The following is an 18,470-nucleotide window of genomic DNA, read 5'->3' as shown; positions in this document are numbered from 1 at the left end:
TTTCTATATCCTGATGTGAAGTTATTGCCCTGCTTATTTTTGTGTTGTCCACAAAAACTGAGATTGAGCTATTTATCCCATCCTCTATATCATTATCTATATATCATGAATAAATTGAATAGAATTGGTCCCAAGACAGAACCTTGGGGTACCCCACTTACCACCCCAGACCAGTTGAAGTAAAAGTTATTTATCACTACCCTTTGGACACGCCCCTGTAACCATTTTTTTCCCCAAGAACAAGACTTATGGTCCATGCCTGAGGAACTCAGCTTGTAGATCAAGCGCTTATGGGGGACTGTATCGAATGCCTTTGCAAAATCCAGGTACACTAAATGCACAGGCCTTCCCCTGTCTAGATGGCAGCTCACTTCCTCGTAGAATGTTAAAGGAATTGTAAACCCTCATCCTTTTTCACCTTAATGCATTCTATGCATTAAGGTGAAAAAACTTCTGTCACTGACCGGCCCGGCAGCCCCCCCCCCCGTTTTACTCACCTGAGTCCTGCATATCCCACGTCAGAGACGCGCTTTTTCCCTCTGCCCGTTGTCTCGGCTCTTGATTGGATAGATTGATAGTAGCGCAGCCATTGGCTCCTCCTGCTGTCAATCAAATCCAATGACACGGGCGCCAGGGGGCGGTGCCGAGTCTGGCATTATGAGTCTATGGATGCAAATGCTGGACTCAGGAGCGCGCCCATAAGATAACCTCCCCGATGCTGAGAGGAGCTACCAGCACCACCGGGGGACTCCAGAAGTCGACTCTGTGCAAATGAATTGCACAGTGGAGGTAAGTATGACATGTTTGTTTTTTTATAAAAAAAAACAAAAAACAAAGCCTTACAATCACTTTAACAGATTGGTCTGGCAAGAACGACCTTTCGTAAACTCATGCTGATAACTACTTCTGATATTTTTTTCCTCACTAAATTTTTGGATATAGTCCCTCATCATCCTCTCCAATAATTTACCGATTAATGTTAGGCCTATAGTTTCCGGGGATTTGTATCTGTCCTTTTTTTAATATTGGTACCACTTTGGCTTTTCTCCAACCAGCTGGTACAAATCCTGTCAGTATGCTGTCCACAAAGATCAGGAACAATAGTCTGGCTATAACCTGACTGAGTTCTCTGAGGACTCTCGGGTGTAAGCCATCTGGTCCTGGTGATTTATTTGTATTAAAGTGTTTGTAAAGGTGTTTTTTTTTTTTTTTAAAAATAACAAACATGTCATACTTACCTTCACTGTGCAGCTCGTTCTGCACAGAGTGGCCCCGAACCTCGTCTTCTGGGGTCCCTCGGCGGCTGTTTCAGCTCCTCCCCGCAAGCATTCACCACCTTAATGCGAGCTCCCTCGCACGGTGGTGAGTGCTTGCGGGCGCGCTCCCGTGATACAGCCGGCGGCTATAGCCGCTCGCTGTATCACTCGGTCCCGCCCCCCGGCGCGCCGCGTCATCGGATGTGATTGACAGCAGCGCGAGCCAATGGCTGCGCTGCTTTCAATCCATCCACTGCAGCCAATCAGCGGCCAGGGTGAGCGGAGGAACAGATGTCGGGAACGCGAAGCTGACTTTCGAGGCGTCAGGTAAGTAAAACGGGGGGCCTGGGGGCGGCGGTTCTGTCAGAAGTTTTTTCACCTTAATGCATAGAATGCATTAAGGTGAAAAAATTTTTACCTTTACAACCCCTTTAAGTTTATCTAGTCTTTCCTTCACTCCGCCCTCTGTTAGCCACGAGGGTACGTCCTGTGATGTGTCACAAACAGTACTGTCGCGGTTGATATACTCCTCCTTTTCCTGCGTATGACATCCTCGCATTGCCTGCGCGCAACATTCGGACACAGCTGATCACAGATCGGGGTAAAGAGTCAATCACTGCGGCTCTTTACCATGTGATCAGCAGTGTCCAATCACAGCTGACACAATGTAACTAAGATTTGGTGGTTATCGGCAATCCTCCCCACACACTGACAGAGCATGAGGAGAGGAGAGCTGAAAACTGGCTAATCCACACAGGGGACATCTGCGCTGACAATCAGGGCACTGATCATTAGTGTCCTGATAATCAGTGCAGCCCCAACAGTGCCCACCAGTGCTGCCAATCAGTGCCCATCAGTAATGCCTGTCAGTGCCAATCAGTGTCGCCTATCAATGATGCCTATCAGTGTCTCCTATCATTGCAACCTATCAGTGCCCATCAGTGACGCCTATGAGTGCCATCGGTGCCGCCTATGAGTGCCATCCATCAGTGCCGCCTATTAGCACCAATCGGTGCTGCATATCAGTGCAGCCTCATCAGTGCCTTCTCATCAGTGTCCACCAGTGCCGCCTCATCAGTGTCCATCAGTGCAGCCTATCAGTGCCCTTCAGTGCAGTATATCAGTGCAACCTCATCAGCGCATATCAGTAAAGGAGAAAAATTACTTATTTACAAAATTTTATAACAGAAACTAAGAAAAACTTTTTTTTGTCTTTTTTCGTTCACTTAGCAACAAATAAAAAACCTAGTGGTGATTAAATACCACCAAAAGAAAGCTCTATCTGTCTCAAAAAATGATAAAAAAGCTTGTTTGGGTACAGTGTTGCATGACTGCGCAACTGGAAAACTCCTGGCAGAGGAAGAACGCTCTGGAAAAGCCTCCCACTCATATATAACTTCCCCAGGGATTGTCTGAGGCATGATAAATATTCATTTAAGACATTTGACTCTCCCTACCCTATGTTCTGCAAACCTCTCCCAGAAGCAGGTAGCCATAATCAAATATAGACAAAAACAGTAGATCACTGATCCACTGATTAAAGTAAAGCAAAAAAAAACTCATTTGGACTAGCAGCCTAACTAGAGGAGGGAGCTATAGTTGTAAGGGTTGTAGGTACTCTAAAGTTATTTTTGACCATCCTTCCAAAAATGCTGGCTCCCTAACTGTCTTTGGCTTTTATCATTTCTAAGCCTTTGACTATCACAATGGGGGTTATTTATTTACGAAAGGCAAATCCACTTTGCACTACAAGTGCAAACTACAAGTGCAAAGTGCACTTGAAATTGCACTGAAAGTGCACTTGGAAATGCAGTCGCTGTAAATCTGAGGGGTAGATCTCAAATGAGGGGAAGCTCTGCTGATTTTATCATCCAATCGTGTACAAGCTAAAATGCTGTTTTTTATTTTCCTTGCATGTCCCACTCGGATCTACAGTGGACTGCACTTCCAAGTGCACTTTCAGTGCAATTTCAAGTGCACTTTGCACTTGTAGTGCAAAGTGTATTTTGCTTTCGTAAATAACCCCCATTGTCTTATTTGCATATTTGTTCCAGGCTACTGGTTCAGCATTGCAGTCAGAGGGTCATCATGTCAGATATGGCATTTTCAGGAGGCGCAATGGCAGCTTCTATATATAACCCATGGCATGTTCACTATAAAGCTTAGCTTCAGTTATATATTAAAACAGTTATTGCATCTATGTATTCATTAAAATAACTAGTTAAATGTATTGTAAAATTGCACCTAGAATTTAATTAGTCTTGATGTCAACCTTTAATGTAGTTCAAAGTAGAACTGGATGCTGAGTGGCACTTCACTGTGTAGTATCTTACAAAACTGAGTACATCCCTCACATTTTTGTAAATATTTTGTTATATCTTTTCATGTGACAACACTGAAGAAATTTCACTTTACTACAATGTAAAGTAGTGAGTGTACAGCTTGTATAACATTGTAAATTTGCTGTCCCCTCAAAATAACTCAACCATTAATGTCTAAACTGCTGGCAACAAGAGTGAGTACACCTCTAAGTGAAAATGTCTAAATTGGGCCCAATTAGCCATTTTCCCTCCCGGTGCCATGTGACTCGTTAGTGTTACAAGGTCTCAGGTGTGAATGGGGAGCAGGTGTGTTAAATCTGGTGTTATCGCTCTCACTCTCTCATACTGGTCACTGGAAGTTCAACATGGTACCTCATGGCTAAGAACTCTCTGAGGATCTGAAAAAAAGAATTGTTGCTCTACATAAAGATGGCCTAGGCTAGAAACAAGATTGCCAAGATACTGAAGCTGAGCTGCAGCATGGTGGCCAAGATCATACAGCGGTTTAATGGGACAGATTCCACTCAGAACAGGCCTCGCCATGGTTGACCAAAGAAGTTGAGTGCACAAGCTCAGCATCATATCCAGAGGTTGTCTTTGGGAAATAGACGTAGGAGTGCTGCCAGCATTGCTGCAGAGGCTGAAGGGGTGGGGGGTCAGCTTGTCAGTGCTCAGACCATAATCCGCACACTGCATTAAATTGGTCTGCATTGCTGTTGTCCCAGAAGGAAGCCTCTTCTAAAGATGATGCACAAGAAAGCCCACAAACAGTTTGCTGAAGACAAGCAGACTAAGGACATGGATCACTGAAAACATGTCCTGTGGTCTGATGAGACCAAGATAAACAAATTTGTTTCAGATGGTGTCAAGCGTGTGTGGCGGCAACCAGGTGAGGAGTACAAAGACAAGTGTGTCTTGCCTACAGTCAAGCATGGTGGTGGGAATGTCATGGTCTGGGGTTGCATTAGTGCTGCCGGCACTGGGGAGCTACAGTTCATTAAAGGAACAGTGAATGCCAACATGTACTGTGACATACTGAAGCAGAGCATGATCCCCTCCCTTCGGAGACTGGGCCACAGGGCAGTATTCCAACATGATAACGACCCCAAACACATCTCCAAGATGACCAATGCCTTGCTAAAGAAGCTGGGAGTAAAGGTTATGGACTGGCCAAGCATGTCTCCAGACCTAAACCCTATTAAGCATCTGTGGGGCATGCTCAAACGGAAGGTGGAGGAGCGCAAGGTCTCTAACATCCACCATCTCTGTGATGTCATCATGGAGGAGTGGAAGAGGACTCCAGTGGCAACCTGTGAAGCTCTGGTGAACTCCATGCCCAAGAGGGTTAAAGCAATGCTGGAAAATAATGGTGGCCACACAAAATATTGACACTTTGGGCCCAATTTGGACATATTCACTTAGGGGTGTACTCACTTTTGTTGCCAGTGGTTTAGACATTAATGGCTGTGTGTTTAGTTATTTTGAGGGGACAGCAAATTTACACTGTTATACAAGCTGTACACTCACTACTTTACATTGTAACAAAGTGTCATTTCTTCAGTGTTGTCACATGAAAAGTTATAATAAAATATTCACAAAAATGTGAGGGGTGTATTCACTTTTGTGAGATACTGTATGTGCTGACACAGAACACACTGACAACAGGAGGGAATAGAATAAGCTTGACCTCATCAGTGTGCTGTTGTTGCTCCTCCATTTCCTGTCAGCATGCTTTGCTGCTACTATAATGGAGATCAAGGGATCTGGCAGTGGCATCTAGCAAGGATACATTTAATTACCAAAAAACAGCGTTTCCACCTATTTAAATTTACAAAATATACAAAATTAATAAATAGTAGCACAACTTAAGTATTGCAAAAAGCTCAATGTGATGTGAAATATATATTAGTAAAAAGTCTCACAAAAAGTGATATTCCTTCATGCAAATCTCTATCAAGTGCAGTCCCTAGTGAGACAACCATTCACTATGAAATACTAAGCAAAACTCAAGGGATAAAAAGACCTCTGATTACTGAATATCAGTACCATGCAAAAATTATTATGTCGGCCATCAGATTGATCATGGACATCTAGGATTCAACTCTAGATCCAGAGGGAATTTTCGCATCACAGATCATAAACAAGCACAAAGACAGATCCAATAGTGTGATACTATTTACTGAATACTCAAAGCTAATTTAAAAAAAAATCCACTTAATAAAAGTGCATTGTAGTACTAGAAATATTACTTGCCAATATAGCAGAAAACAAGCCTTGTTTCCCCTTAGCTAGCATTGCTCCTACTATCCTGTGCCAATCAACACAAAAACATCCAATCCCTGATGAAGTCAAAGTGGAGAAATGCGTAGAGTATGGCTAACTGGATTTATGTTACTACTGCTTGGTCCTATATGCTATGTGGGTCTCAAAACTGGATGGGAGTTTTTGTGCTGATTGGCACAGGATAGTAAGAGCAACTTACCTAGGTGGATGTGTTGTTTTTCTAATTACATTAATGTTTAAAGCGATCATTTTGAATAACTGCATCTTCAGTTTTTAATATTATTGGTTTCACATATATTTTTTGTAACACATAGTTTTTTAGTCTTTTTTTAAGATATTATCTCTTGCCATATCACATTGTATATTTACATACTTTTTTAATCCAATGTTAGTTACACATAGATAATTGGCAGGCATTCCTGAATCATAGGACTGGATTTGGAGACTTAATACTTTGGCAGGTACTGTACATGTTCAGATACATGTTTATCAACAGAGTATTTAGATGAGATCAGCTTTGTTTTTTTCTGTACAGTCTGGTCCTATTAAAACTTTGTCAAGATACAGCACTATACTCAAAAAATCATCCATCAATGTTTGGCAGTTCCTTAGTGCAATGCAGACACAGATTTGCAAACAGTTAGCTTACAGCATAAGTAAATATTGTTTGTGCATCTGCAACACTATATTTTATAGCCCGCTGTATGTATGTTTGTGCTAGGATCTTCACATAATGCTTTACTATTTGTACAACTTGTGAGAAACAGCCCCTGTCAGTTGTGAATAGATTGTATCTGCTGCATAGGATTTTGTGGTTCATGAGGTAACTGGATGGCAGTGGAAGGTTTGTAGCAGGCTGCAGGGGGTTAATCACTGACCACATCTTGTTCCCCACCTAGGGTATAATTTTTCTTTCCCTGTGTTGAGGTGTTGTTGCTGGGAAAGGATGCAAGCAGGCTGTGAGATAACATGTCTGCAGGTCTGAAGCAGACCAAGTGGAGTCCATTTACTAGCCTTAGGCTAGGAATCTTAATACCTATTTCTGCTGGACTTTTGCTTTTAGACTGCGATGCTTATCCCTGCTAGGAAATCTTCTTGTCTTGCTGTAAACACTGACTAATAGACATGGTGGACAGGAAGCCCTTAAACCTACTTGGTGCATGGAATACTTCTCTGCGAGCTCTCCGCTTGAAGCTGAACCCCACAATGTATAGTCACTGTAAATTCTAACTTCATAACAGGTACAATTTTAGTCTTATAAGAGGTACAATTGGTGTAGGTTATATTGGGTCCAAGTCTCAATTAGCGTATAATGCCATAGAAGGCAATCTGCTTTTAAACTTATCTTTGCTTTCTAACAAATGTAAAGGTTCTTCTATGCAATGTGGAAGGATCAAGTTTAAATGAGGCGTCATTAATATACTAAATGAATCAAAAACAGTGCCAGGACCTGGACCACCTGCTGGTGGCACTGTTGTTCCCTGGGCGAAGGGTTGTAATTCCTGTGTCCAACAGCAGCCAACAGACCTCAGTAATCAGTTTCCACCTGATGCTGGCTGCTGGGAGGATATTTAGGTCTTCCCCTACTAAATGCCTCTTGCTCTAGTGTTTTGCTAATGCATGATTCTGTTTGCCTAGATCTTGCTCTTGCTCTCTGTCCTGTACTCTGTACCCTGCTTACTTGAACCTGCACCCCTTTGTTCCTGATCCCAGTTTTGTTTCACTTCTTTCCCATTTGCTCCCTGCACCACCAGTTTTCCTCTGCTTTTCGAGTTCCCCATTTGGTATATACCTGTATAGTATATAGTTAGCTGTTAGTTTGGCTTTCTGTTTGTTATTAGTCAGGTATTCTGTCAGGATTTTTTTTTGGTTCACTTATATTTTCATGTTTGCTGTGTGCTGGTGTTTGGATGTATTTTGTTTCACTGTAAATTTTTTGCACCAGTGCTGTTGAGTGGGCAGAGGGTCTTTTCAAGCAGCTTCAAGGCTGATATTGAAAATACACTAATGTCGCGTACACACGACCGGACTTTCCGGCAGAAAAGGTCCGACGGAACCATTCCGTCAGACATTCCGATCGTGTGTGGGCTTCATCTGACCTTTTAATTTTGAAAATTCTGACGGACCTAGAAATAGAACATGTTTCAAATTTTTCCGACTGAGTCAGTTCCTATCGGGAAAACCGCTCGTCTGTATGCTAGTCCGAAAGACCAAGAACGACGCAAGGGCAATTATTGGTTACTGGCTGTTGAACTTCCTTATTCTAGTCCTGTCGTACGTCATCGCGTTCTAAACAAACGGACTTTGGTGTGATCGTGTGTAGGTAAGTCCGTTTCAGCGGAACTCCGTCGACAAGACAAGTCTGTTCTGAGGAAGAGTCTGGTCGTGTACGCGGCATAACCCTTAGGTCTGTTCACACATAGGCGTTTTGTTTTCAGGCAGAAAGTTACACTTTTTTTGCCGCAATTTTGCTGCTTTTTACCACGATTTTTGCCACAGTGAACCACGAGTTGCCGCGATGTTGCCTTGTTTTTGTACAGGTCAAAAGGTCACCAATGTAAAAAACAGAAACCGCCTGTAATCTGCCAAAAAAGAAGCTCCTGTACTTTTTTGAGCTTCAGGCGTTTTGCTTCAGATAACAAAAACGCTCAGATGTGAACAGGGGCCATTGAAATGAATGGGATTTGTCTTGTTGGGCGTTTTTAGAGGCTTTCAACAGAAAAACGCCCAAAAGCCTAGGTGTGAACAGAGCTTTAAACTTACAGTTTGGAGGGATGCCTTACAGCCAAAGGTGGTGTTATAGGAACAGCACAAGATTCATGGACAGTCTTGGAGACAGTGGGATTGATTTACTAAAGGCAAATCCACTTTATACTACAAGTGCACTTGGAAGTGCAGTCGCTGTAGATCTGAGGGGGACATGCAAGGAAAATAAAAAACAGCATTTTTGCTTGCACATGATTAGATGTTAAAATCAGCAGAGCTTCCCCTCAGATCTAAAGTGACTGCACTTCCAAGTTCACTTGATGTGCAAAGTGGATTTGCTTATAGTAAATCAACCCCAGTGTTCTCTAACAGTGCATATTTGGCTATGGAATTTAATTTTTTATTCTTGGCTTACATACAGCAGCTCCCCAATCTGATTTACTTTAGTTTTTTAAAAAAAAACATTTTTCAGGAGGTTTATTAGTGACAGCATTACTAAACCTAATTTATCCAGAGGTAGTAGCAGCTCCAATAGATCTCTAAAAGCCATAGGTAACTATGTTCTTTACATAAAATATAGTGACGGCAAATATAGCTTAGTAAAAAATGTTTAATCTCACAACAGTAACTATCTGCTAGGTGTGATGTGGATATGCTCACTCCCTAATACTATCATGGGCAACAACTCTACCTTTAATTTTTTTACCTGCCATTCATCGTAGTAATTATTTGGAATGTGGATGGGATGTCTAGCTTTTACGGAAAACTTTTGTGATAGAGGGTGAATGTGTGGTGATTTTGGTATGCACTAGTTACCACACAGCGAAAGGGGCATGCTGCTTAAAAGGGGCAACTTCAACAACTGTTCAGCAACAAGTGTATGCTGAACACAACAAACTCACAAAAAGGACCTAGCACAGAAAATGAAATAAAATATCCTTCATCCCTTCCCCAACCCCCAAAACCCTATTAGTCCATAGGTTTACTGTTCTCTGTCCTGTTCTGAAAAAATAGCAAGGCTAACTTTCCCTTCAGTCTAGTATGCCTACTGGTCCTTGGATGCCCCCAGGACTGAAAGTGGTTGAAAAAGCTCAAGGTTTTTTACCTTCATGCATTATATGGTCATGCAGAGCAGCGTCTCGAGAGTGAGCCTCCAGGGTGCCCCCATAGCAAGCTGCTTACTCTGGGGCACTTGTCAGGAGGGGGGGGTGGCAGGAGCAGCAGCGGGGGACCAGAGAAGAGGATCATGGCTGCTCTGTGCAAAACCACTGCACAGAGCAGGTAAGTACTGTCTAACATGTTTGTTGATTAAAAAAAAAATCATTGCCTTTAATATCATTTTAAGCCACAGTGCTACATTCACAGTACTGGGATGCTCCCAGTACATAGACATGTGTGTGTGTGTATATATATATATATATATATATATATATATATATATATATATATATATAAAAAGTGCCTTGCAAAAGTATTCACCCCCCTTGGCATTTTTCGTGTTTTGTTGCCTCACAACCTGGAATTAACATGGATTGTTTGAGGATTTACATAATTTAATTTACAGAACATGCCCACAACTTTGAAGAAGTTTTTTTTATTGTGAAGCAAACAACAAATAGGACAAAATAACAGAAAAGGTCAATGTGCATAACTATTCACCCCCCTAAAGTCAATACTTTGTAGAGCCCCCTTTTGTGGCTATCCCAGTACTGTGAATGTAGCACTGTGGCTTAAAAAGATTGCACTGGCCTAGTGCCTCATCCAACATAGGTTTATTACGATAAAAAACAGAAACGTACTATATCTACTCACAAATAGAGGTGTGAATCATTCGTTAAGCCACACTGGTGGCTGAAGTGTCCCGGACCGCCTAAATCCTTGAGCAAAGGGGAAGGAAACAGGCCCACGCATTTCAAAGGACAATTCTTCTTCTTCAGAGCCTAACTGCTAATTATTTGTTTAGCAGTGATTATTCTTTCACTTACTATACACACACACCCACCCACAACGTGAGAGCCATGGACCCTCTCAAGGGTTCAACAATAAAAGTCTGATATACATCCCTTAGTAACAGCATGTGTGGTGCCACCAAACTATATATGTAATAATATGACTCACATGGACATGTATATGTATATATAGATATAGATATATATATATAGATATATCTATATATCTAGATATATCTAGATATATCTAGATATATATCTAGATATATCTAGATATATCTATCTATCTATCTATCTATCTATCTATCTATCTATCTATCTATCTATCTATCTATATATATATATATATATATATATATATATATATATATATATATAGTGCCTTGCAAAAGTATTCACCCCCTTGGCATTTTTCCTGTTTTGTTGCCTCACAACCTGGAATTAACATGGATTGTTTGAGGATTTACATAATTTAATTTACAGAACATGCCCACAACTTTGAAGAAGTTTTTTTTTATTGTGAAGCAAACAACAAATAGGACAAAATAACAGAAAAGGTCAATGTGCATAACTATTCACCCCCTAAAGTCAATACTTTTTAGTCACAGTCGCTTTGGATAAGTCTCTACGAGCTTGCCACATCTTACCACTGGGATTTTTGCCCATTCCTCCTTGCAAAACTGCTCCAGCTCCTTCAAGTTGGATGGTTTGCGCTTGTGAACAGCAATCTTTAAGTCTGACCACAGATTTTCTATTGGATTGAGGTCTGGCCTTTGACTAGGCCATTCCAACACTTTTACATGTTTCCCCTTAAACCACTCAAGTGTTGCTTTAGCAGTGTGTTTGAGGTCATTGTCCTGCTAGAATGTGAACCTCCGTCCTAGCCTCAGTTTTGCTCAAGAATATCCCTGTATTTAGAACCATCCATCTTTCCCTCAACTCTGACCAGCCTCCCAGTCCTGACTGCTGAAAAACATCCCCACAGCATAATGCTGCCACCACCATGTTTCACTGTGGGGATGGTGTTCTTTGGGTGATGTGATGTGTTGGGTTTGTGCCAGACATAGCGTTTTCTTTGATGGCCAAAAAGTTAAATTTTAGTCTCATCAGACCAGAGCACCTTTCTCCATACATTTTGGGAGTCTCCCACAAGCCTTTTCGCAAACTCAAAACGTGCCCTTTTTTTTTTACTGAAAGTAATGGGTTTCTTCTGGCCACTCTGCCATAAAGCCTAACTCTATGGACTGTATGGCTTACTGCCATCCTATGTACACATACTCCAGTCTCTGTGCTGCCTCTCTGATTAATGCCCTCCTTGCCCAGTCCGTGAGTTTTGGTGTGCGGCCATCTCTTGGCAGGTTTGCTGTTGTGCCATGTTCTTTCTATTTGGTTATGATAGATTTGATGGTGCTCCTAGGGACCATCAAAGATTTGGATATTTTTTTATAACCTAACCCTGACTTGTACTTCTCAACAACATTGTCCCTTACTTGTTTGGAGAGTTCCTTGGTCTTCATGGCAGTGTTTGATTAGTAGTGTTGCAGCCTCTGGGGCCTGTCAAAAAGGTGTACATATGTAATGACAGATCACGTGACACTTAGATTGCACACAGGTGGACATCATTTCACTAATTATGTGACTTCTGAAGGTAATTGGGTGCACCAGAACTTTTTATAGGCTTCATAACAAAGGGGGTGAATACATACGCAAATGCCAATTATAGTTTTATGTATATATTTTTCTAATTTTACTTCACCAACTTAGACTATTGTGTTCTGATCCATCACATATAATTCAGATTAAAGGGGGGTGAACACTTTTGCAAGGCACTGTATATGTGTGTGTGTGTGTATGCACATATATGCACATGACTTTTGCAGAAAAACGATCCTTACATATGTGTATACTAGCATGAATGGAACACAGGAAGCTGCATGGCACTGCAGGGTGGCATGGTCGCTTGGCCTGGAACGCATGCTAATCTTCGGAACAGCAAGGCCAGAAATGCGTTTACATTCATGCTAGTATACACACATTTATGAATCGTTTTTCTGCAAAAGTTATTTTTTTATTGTTTTTTTTTCTTTTTGGCTTTTTCTTCTCCCTTCTGCTGGAAAGGGCCATGGGTATGTCTGAATAGTAAGTCAAGGGATAAGTACTGCTAAACAATCATTTGCAGTTAGGCTTTAAAGAAGAAGGATTGTCCTTTGAAATGCATCAGCCAGCAGGGACCTGGGCCTGTTTCCCTCCCCTTTGCTCGAGGATTTAGATGGTCCGGGGCACTGCAACCATGAGTGTGGCTTGATGAATGATTCCCACTTCTGTTTGTGAGTAGATATTGTACGTTTACGTTTCTTATCTTAAAAATCTACGTTGGATAATGCACTAGGCCAGTGCGCCCTCTTTTTTCTTCATACGGAGTATTCACATTAGTCACAGAGAAACAGCCACTATAATGTAATCTCATTCATGCGCAGGAGTATTGTTGTTGATGCTTCCAATCAACCCTCAGAGAGAGAGCGAGTGAGTTCACCAACATACTGTGTATGTTACCTCAACAATGTAGAAAGGTTCAACGCAGGTTTCGTATGAGAGAATTACCAGGACTAGTAACTGACAGGACCCCAAGTATGCAGTTGTCAGAACTGGCTAGCAGTGGGTAGAGGCAGAGTCTGTTGTCCAAGCAAGGGTCTGGGCAGGTGGCAATCAGTAGCACATCCATGATCCAGACAGGGGTAGCAATTCCTAAAATAATTCATATTATTTATATTCATATTATTATTACAAGGGGTCAAGCACAGTAGCAATTAAAGAAAGACAATCCATTGGTACAGGAGCCAGAAAGCAGAACGCTATCACAACTTCTTAGCCCTGAGCAAGAGGGTGCTGACACGAGCTGGCCCAGAAGAGAGTGATGGCCCGTAGAGATGCAGACTGTAAAAAGACTGGAAGAGGGGATGCAGGAATGGGTTGTGTAGGACCATGTCTCATGCTATTAAGTGCCCCCACCCTCTCAGAAAAAAAATATATAGAACCTGACTAATCCCCCAAAACAAATGCCCACCTCTCTCTCTCACGCTTGCCCTGATAAAGGACAAAAGTAGTCATAGGAAAGATTGTTGTATGAATTAAACTGTAAACAGTTGATAGTCTTATGCCCCGTACACACGGTCGGACTTTGTTCGGACATTCCGACAACAAAATCCTAGGATTTTTTCCGACGGATGTTGGCTCAAACTTGTCTTGCATACACACGGTCACACAAAGTTGTCGGAAAATCCGATCGTTCTAAACGCGGTGACGTAAAACACGTACGTCGGGACTATAAACGGGGCAGTGGCCAATAGCTTTCATCTCTTTATTTATTCTGAGCATGTGTGGCACTTTGTCCGTCGGATTTGTGTACACACGATCGGAATTTCCAACAGCGGATTTTGTTGTCGGAAAATTTTGTATCCTGCTCTCAAACTTTGTGTGTCGGAAAATCCGATGGAAAATGTGTGATGGAGCCCACACACGGTCGGAATTTCCGACATTAAGGTCCTATCACACATTTTCCGTCGGAAAATCCGACCGTGTGTACGGGGCATAACACTGTAAAACACAGTATTGTACTATATCTCTCCTTATGCTCTTCCTACACAGATTTGTTAGCTTTCCCTAACCAGCAACAACACACGCTGACAGTATGGCTGATGTGACCCCCACCCTTTTAAAGTGAGGAGGTTGGCTTGTCCATCCCTTTAGATTATTGGCTTTTAGAGACTCATCGCTATTATGCAGTGTGTTATGGGTTTTAGTGGTAATTTTTGGCTATAAATTCAGAGACTTTTGGAAAACTGTATTGAACCCAATGTGACTCAAGTGACCAACAGACCTGCTTATAAGTCATATTCCATTTGTTTATAAAAGTTGTCAGTGTGATATGGCTAAATTATTCACTTATGAGGCTTTAGAAAAATGCAGTCTTACCAAATTCCTCCGTAAATGAGATGGATGAAGATGACCGTGCGACTTGACTTCTTTGTGTAAAGCATTCTTCTAAAGAATTAAGTGAGTGAGTAGGTTGATTCACTGCAGCTCTTGTGGAAAATTGATCTTGCTGTTGAAATAAAAAATGTAAACACTACTTGGTCTTTTACAAATATCTTTAATATGCAGTTGAAAGTAATTATAATAACTTATGAATTTCACCATAAAAATGGTTGCAGACACAAGAAAGGATATTTCTCTACTTGATTGTTGTAGACACACACAGAAGAAATACAGGTATGTTTCATTAGACTTGAGAAGCAGTTACCTAGCTCAGTGGTTCTCAACCCTGTCCTCAAGTACCTCCAACAGGCCATGTTTGCAGGTTTTCCTTTATCTTGCGCAGCTGCTTTAAATCAGAGTCAATGGGTTGGTATTTTGGACATCTATTTTATCTAAGAGAAATTCCCAAAACATGGCCTGTTGGGGTTTCTTGAGGACATGGTTGAGAACCACTGACCTAGATCATGGGGTGCTGGGTTGTTTATTTCACATCAATCTACAGTGCTGAAAGCAGTGGATCTTTTCCCAATGTGCATTCTAAAACATGTGTATTTCATTTTTAATTTAGGAAAACCATAACATAACCTAGTTAGCAGTACCATTGTTGGAAAATCCCAACTTCTCCTATTGCAATTGATAGCAGACAGTGTCCAATGGGAAACGAGTGTCTCTGAATTTCCATCAGGTTCCGCTCACTACAAAACTCCTTGGCTCCTGCGCTGTCTGGGTGACAGCTACAATGCAGGAAGGGAACTGCACTGAGAACAGAGTGCCCGTATGGAAACGTTGGTCTCAGCATGCCTCCAGGCAACAATTGCTGGTGCTTGCCTCAAATGAATTTACCTATTTCCAACAGGTACATGAATTTAGGGTGAGCACTGACATTTGGCACGTGAAGGCACAACAGGATTCTAAAGAGTTTCTAAAACACGCTTTATGAATTCCCTAGATTATGTTTAAAGGACACATATCTTTATAGAAACTTTAGGGCTGCCAGTGCTGACCTCGCATTCTGAAAATTACCATTTTGCTTCATTACTTTGTCAATGACCTAGAACAAGTATGGCCCAAGTCATACTGACAATTTTGTAGCAGCAATTTCCTAGAACTCTAGACACAAATATAGGCTGACTTTATGAGCCTCAAGGAAAATAAAATTTTGGTAAGTATGGATAACAACTTTTGTATTTCTGGAGCTCATCAGAGCTAACCCAAAGGTAGGCTGAATTTTCTGTATTTATGTTTATTAAATTATGGTATATGTAAAAATTGGACCAAAACTGTTTGGCATATAGACTTCATTGCAGGTTTTGCAGTGCTGTTATTGTCACACATTATCTACTTACAACAGACTTTTTATCTTGTGACCTTTTTTCAGCATGATAGCAATATCATTATTATTGCAGTTATTGCTTTTTTATTATATGAAAAAAACAGTATATTTTATATATGTAGAAAAAATGATCCGCACTCTGGTTGTTGCTCTTAAAATATCTTCATTTTATTGAATAGCCACAGTGAACAAACGCAAATTAAGTCAATTGACGCGTTTCAGCCTATAAGGCCTTAGTCATAACCACAATTATATTATTATAATTATTAATTATATTTTATATATGGTATATAATATAGAATATAGTATAATACTATATAGTATAATATAGTATTTACCATTTATCACTGTGATAGTAATCTATGGATCACCTGTTATTTCCCAACCTTTAAACTATGTAACAAAAAAAAAGTTGTTTGAGGTTTAGGCCTGGTTCACACTGGTGCAACATACGCTACGACTTTGGGAGCACATGTCACATGACGTGTATAAATCAATGGTTTCCTCTGAGAGCCGTTGTAACTGGTCTGACTTGTGTCGGTCCGACTTTGAAAAAGTTTCCTGAACTACTTTGGTCTGACTGGGGCATGATTTCTGCCTATTGTTTTGAATGTAAGTTGCATCCAAGTCAGATCATCATCTTAACTGATCCAACTTGTGACATGTGACTTGTGCTCTGAGGATCTTGAAGAGGAATCCCACATCAAAATTAAAAAAAGAAAATGGCATGAGGTTCCCCCCCAGTTCCATAGCAGGCCCTTTGAGTCTGGTATGAATCTTGAGGGAGAACCCCTCTCCAAAATAAAAAAAACAATGTGGGGTCCCCCCCAGAATCCATACCAGACCCTTGAACGAGCATGCAGCCCGGCAGGTCAGAAAAAGGAGGGGACCTGGCAGGCTGCATGTTGATGTGGACATGGTCATTGCCCGACAATCCTGAGTGGTGGTTGTGGGGGTCTGTGGGCAGGGGGCTTATTTGAATCTGAAAGCCCCCTTAGACAAGGGGGTCCCCAGATCCTGAGCCCCATGTGAATGAGTGAGGGTACATTGTACCCCTACTCATTCACCCAAAAAAAGTGTCCAAAAATAAATAAAAACAGTACACAGGTTTTTTACAAAGTCCTTTATAAAAATGAAAAATTTCCCCCGTTGTAGCTCCAACGTGTCTTCTTTCTCCGGTGATGTTTTCTCCCTCTGGTTCTTCTCCCTCCGGTGATGTCTTCTTCCTTTGGTTCTTCTGCTGGTTCTTCTCCTTCCCTCGGGGCATGATAGGCAGTGACATCACAAGGGGGTGGGGTCTCCGGATGACGTCACTGGATAACCACGCTCCATGGTTATATAAGAGACGGCAGATGCCAGAGCTAACACAATAGCTGGAGCTAGCTTTGGGAGAAGACATCAGAGGAGGGAGAAGAACCAACAGGAGAACCAGAGGAAGAAGACATCAGCGGAGGGAGAAGAACCAACAGAAGAACCAGAGGAAGAAGACATCACCAGAGGGAGAATAACCAGAGAGAGAAGACATCACCGGTGGGAGAAGAACCTGAGGGAGAAGACATCACTGGAGGGAGAAAGATATCACCAGAGAGAGAAGACTGGAGGGAGAAGACATCACCGGAGAAAGAAGACACTTTGGACATTCTTCATTTTTAATAAAAGGACTTTGTCAAAAACCTGTGTACTGTTTTTATTTATTTTTGACACTTTTTTGGGTGAATGAGTAGGGGTACAACGTACCCCATACTCATTCACGTAGTGGGGAGTCAGGCTCTGGGGGCCCTCTTGTTAAAGGGGGCTTCCAGATTCCGATAAGCCCCCTGCCCGCAGAACCCCACAACCAACGCCCAGGGTTATCAGGAAGAGGCCTTTGTCCCCATCAACATAGCACTCACCCCCCAAGTTGAGGGCATGTGGTTTTAGCGGGGGAACCCCACGTCATTTTTTTTTATGAAGTGGGGTTTCCCAAAGGGTCTGGTATGGTTCCCATGCCGTTTTTCTTTTTAATTTTTGCGCAGGGTTTCCCCTTCAAGATTTATACCAGACTTGAAGGGCCTAGTGTGGTCGGATCAAAATCGGATCCCGTTCATTGAAGTCGCATGGAAAACGGACATGAAGTTGTAGGGCAAGGTCGGATCGTAAGTCGTCTGACTTCCATGTCGGAGCAGTGTGAACCCGGCCTTAGTGTTCAAATTCAAATTAACAAGAAAGTCTCCGGTTTAGGTTCAGACGAACTCCAGTCACCATGTATGAAGAATTCATACAAAGGGACTGAAAATATAAAGGCTAATGATGCTACACAACCCTTTATACTTTACTTAAAGTGATTCTTTTTTTTAAGTATAATTCTTTATTCGAAAAAAGTTTTCCATATATAACAAAACATCTACATAATAACAGAAAAAGGAAATAGACCCATTTTAGAATGAAAAATAAATTGAAACCAACCTCACAAAACAAATATAACAGATAGACCAGCAGAGACACATATTAAATTCATGAACAAAGATAAAGAATAATACAAATTATAAAATAATACAATAATAATACGCCACCCTAATAAAAATTCATTATCAAATCTAATAGGGTC

At 41.5% G+C, this 18,470-nt stretch overlaps 1 protein-coding gene across 3 annotated transcripts in view; it reads right to left on the bottom strand.

Moving 5' to 3' along the window:
- Positions 1–18,470, bottom strand: part of FMN2 (formin 2) — a 262,967-nt gene that overhangs the window by 225,764 nt on the left and 18,733 nt on the right. For 2 of the 3 annotated variants that reach the window (XR_012243937.1, XM_073627509.1), the window contains exon 3: positions 14,488–14,641. Coding sequence is in view for 2 of the 3 variants with exons in the window: in XM_073627509.1 (XP_073483610.1) it covers positions 14,488–14,641 (154 nt within the window). In the remaining variant the exon portion in view is untranslated. The remainder of the gene's footprint in view (positions 1–14,487; positions 14,642–18,470) is intronic. The other variant, XM_073627510.1, reaches the window with a different exon arrangement.

Source organism: Aquarana catesbeiana, linkage group LG04 (genome assembly GCF_042186555.1).
Source record: "Aquarana catesbeiana isolate 2022-GZ linkage group LG04, ASM4218655v1, whole genome shotgun sequence".
NCBI classification, from domain to species: Eukaryota; Metazoa; Chordata; class Amphibia; order Anura; family Ranidae; genus Aquarana; species Aquarana catesbeiana.
Note: the sequence above shows the minus strand (reverse complement) of the source record. Positions and strands in the feature narration are given on the sequence as shown.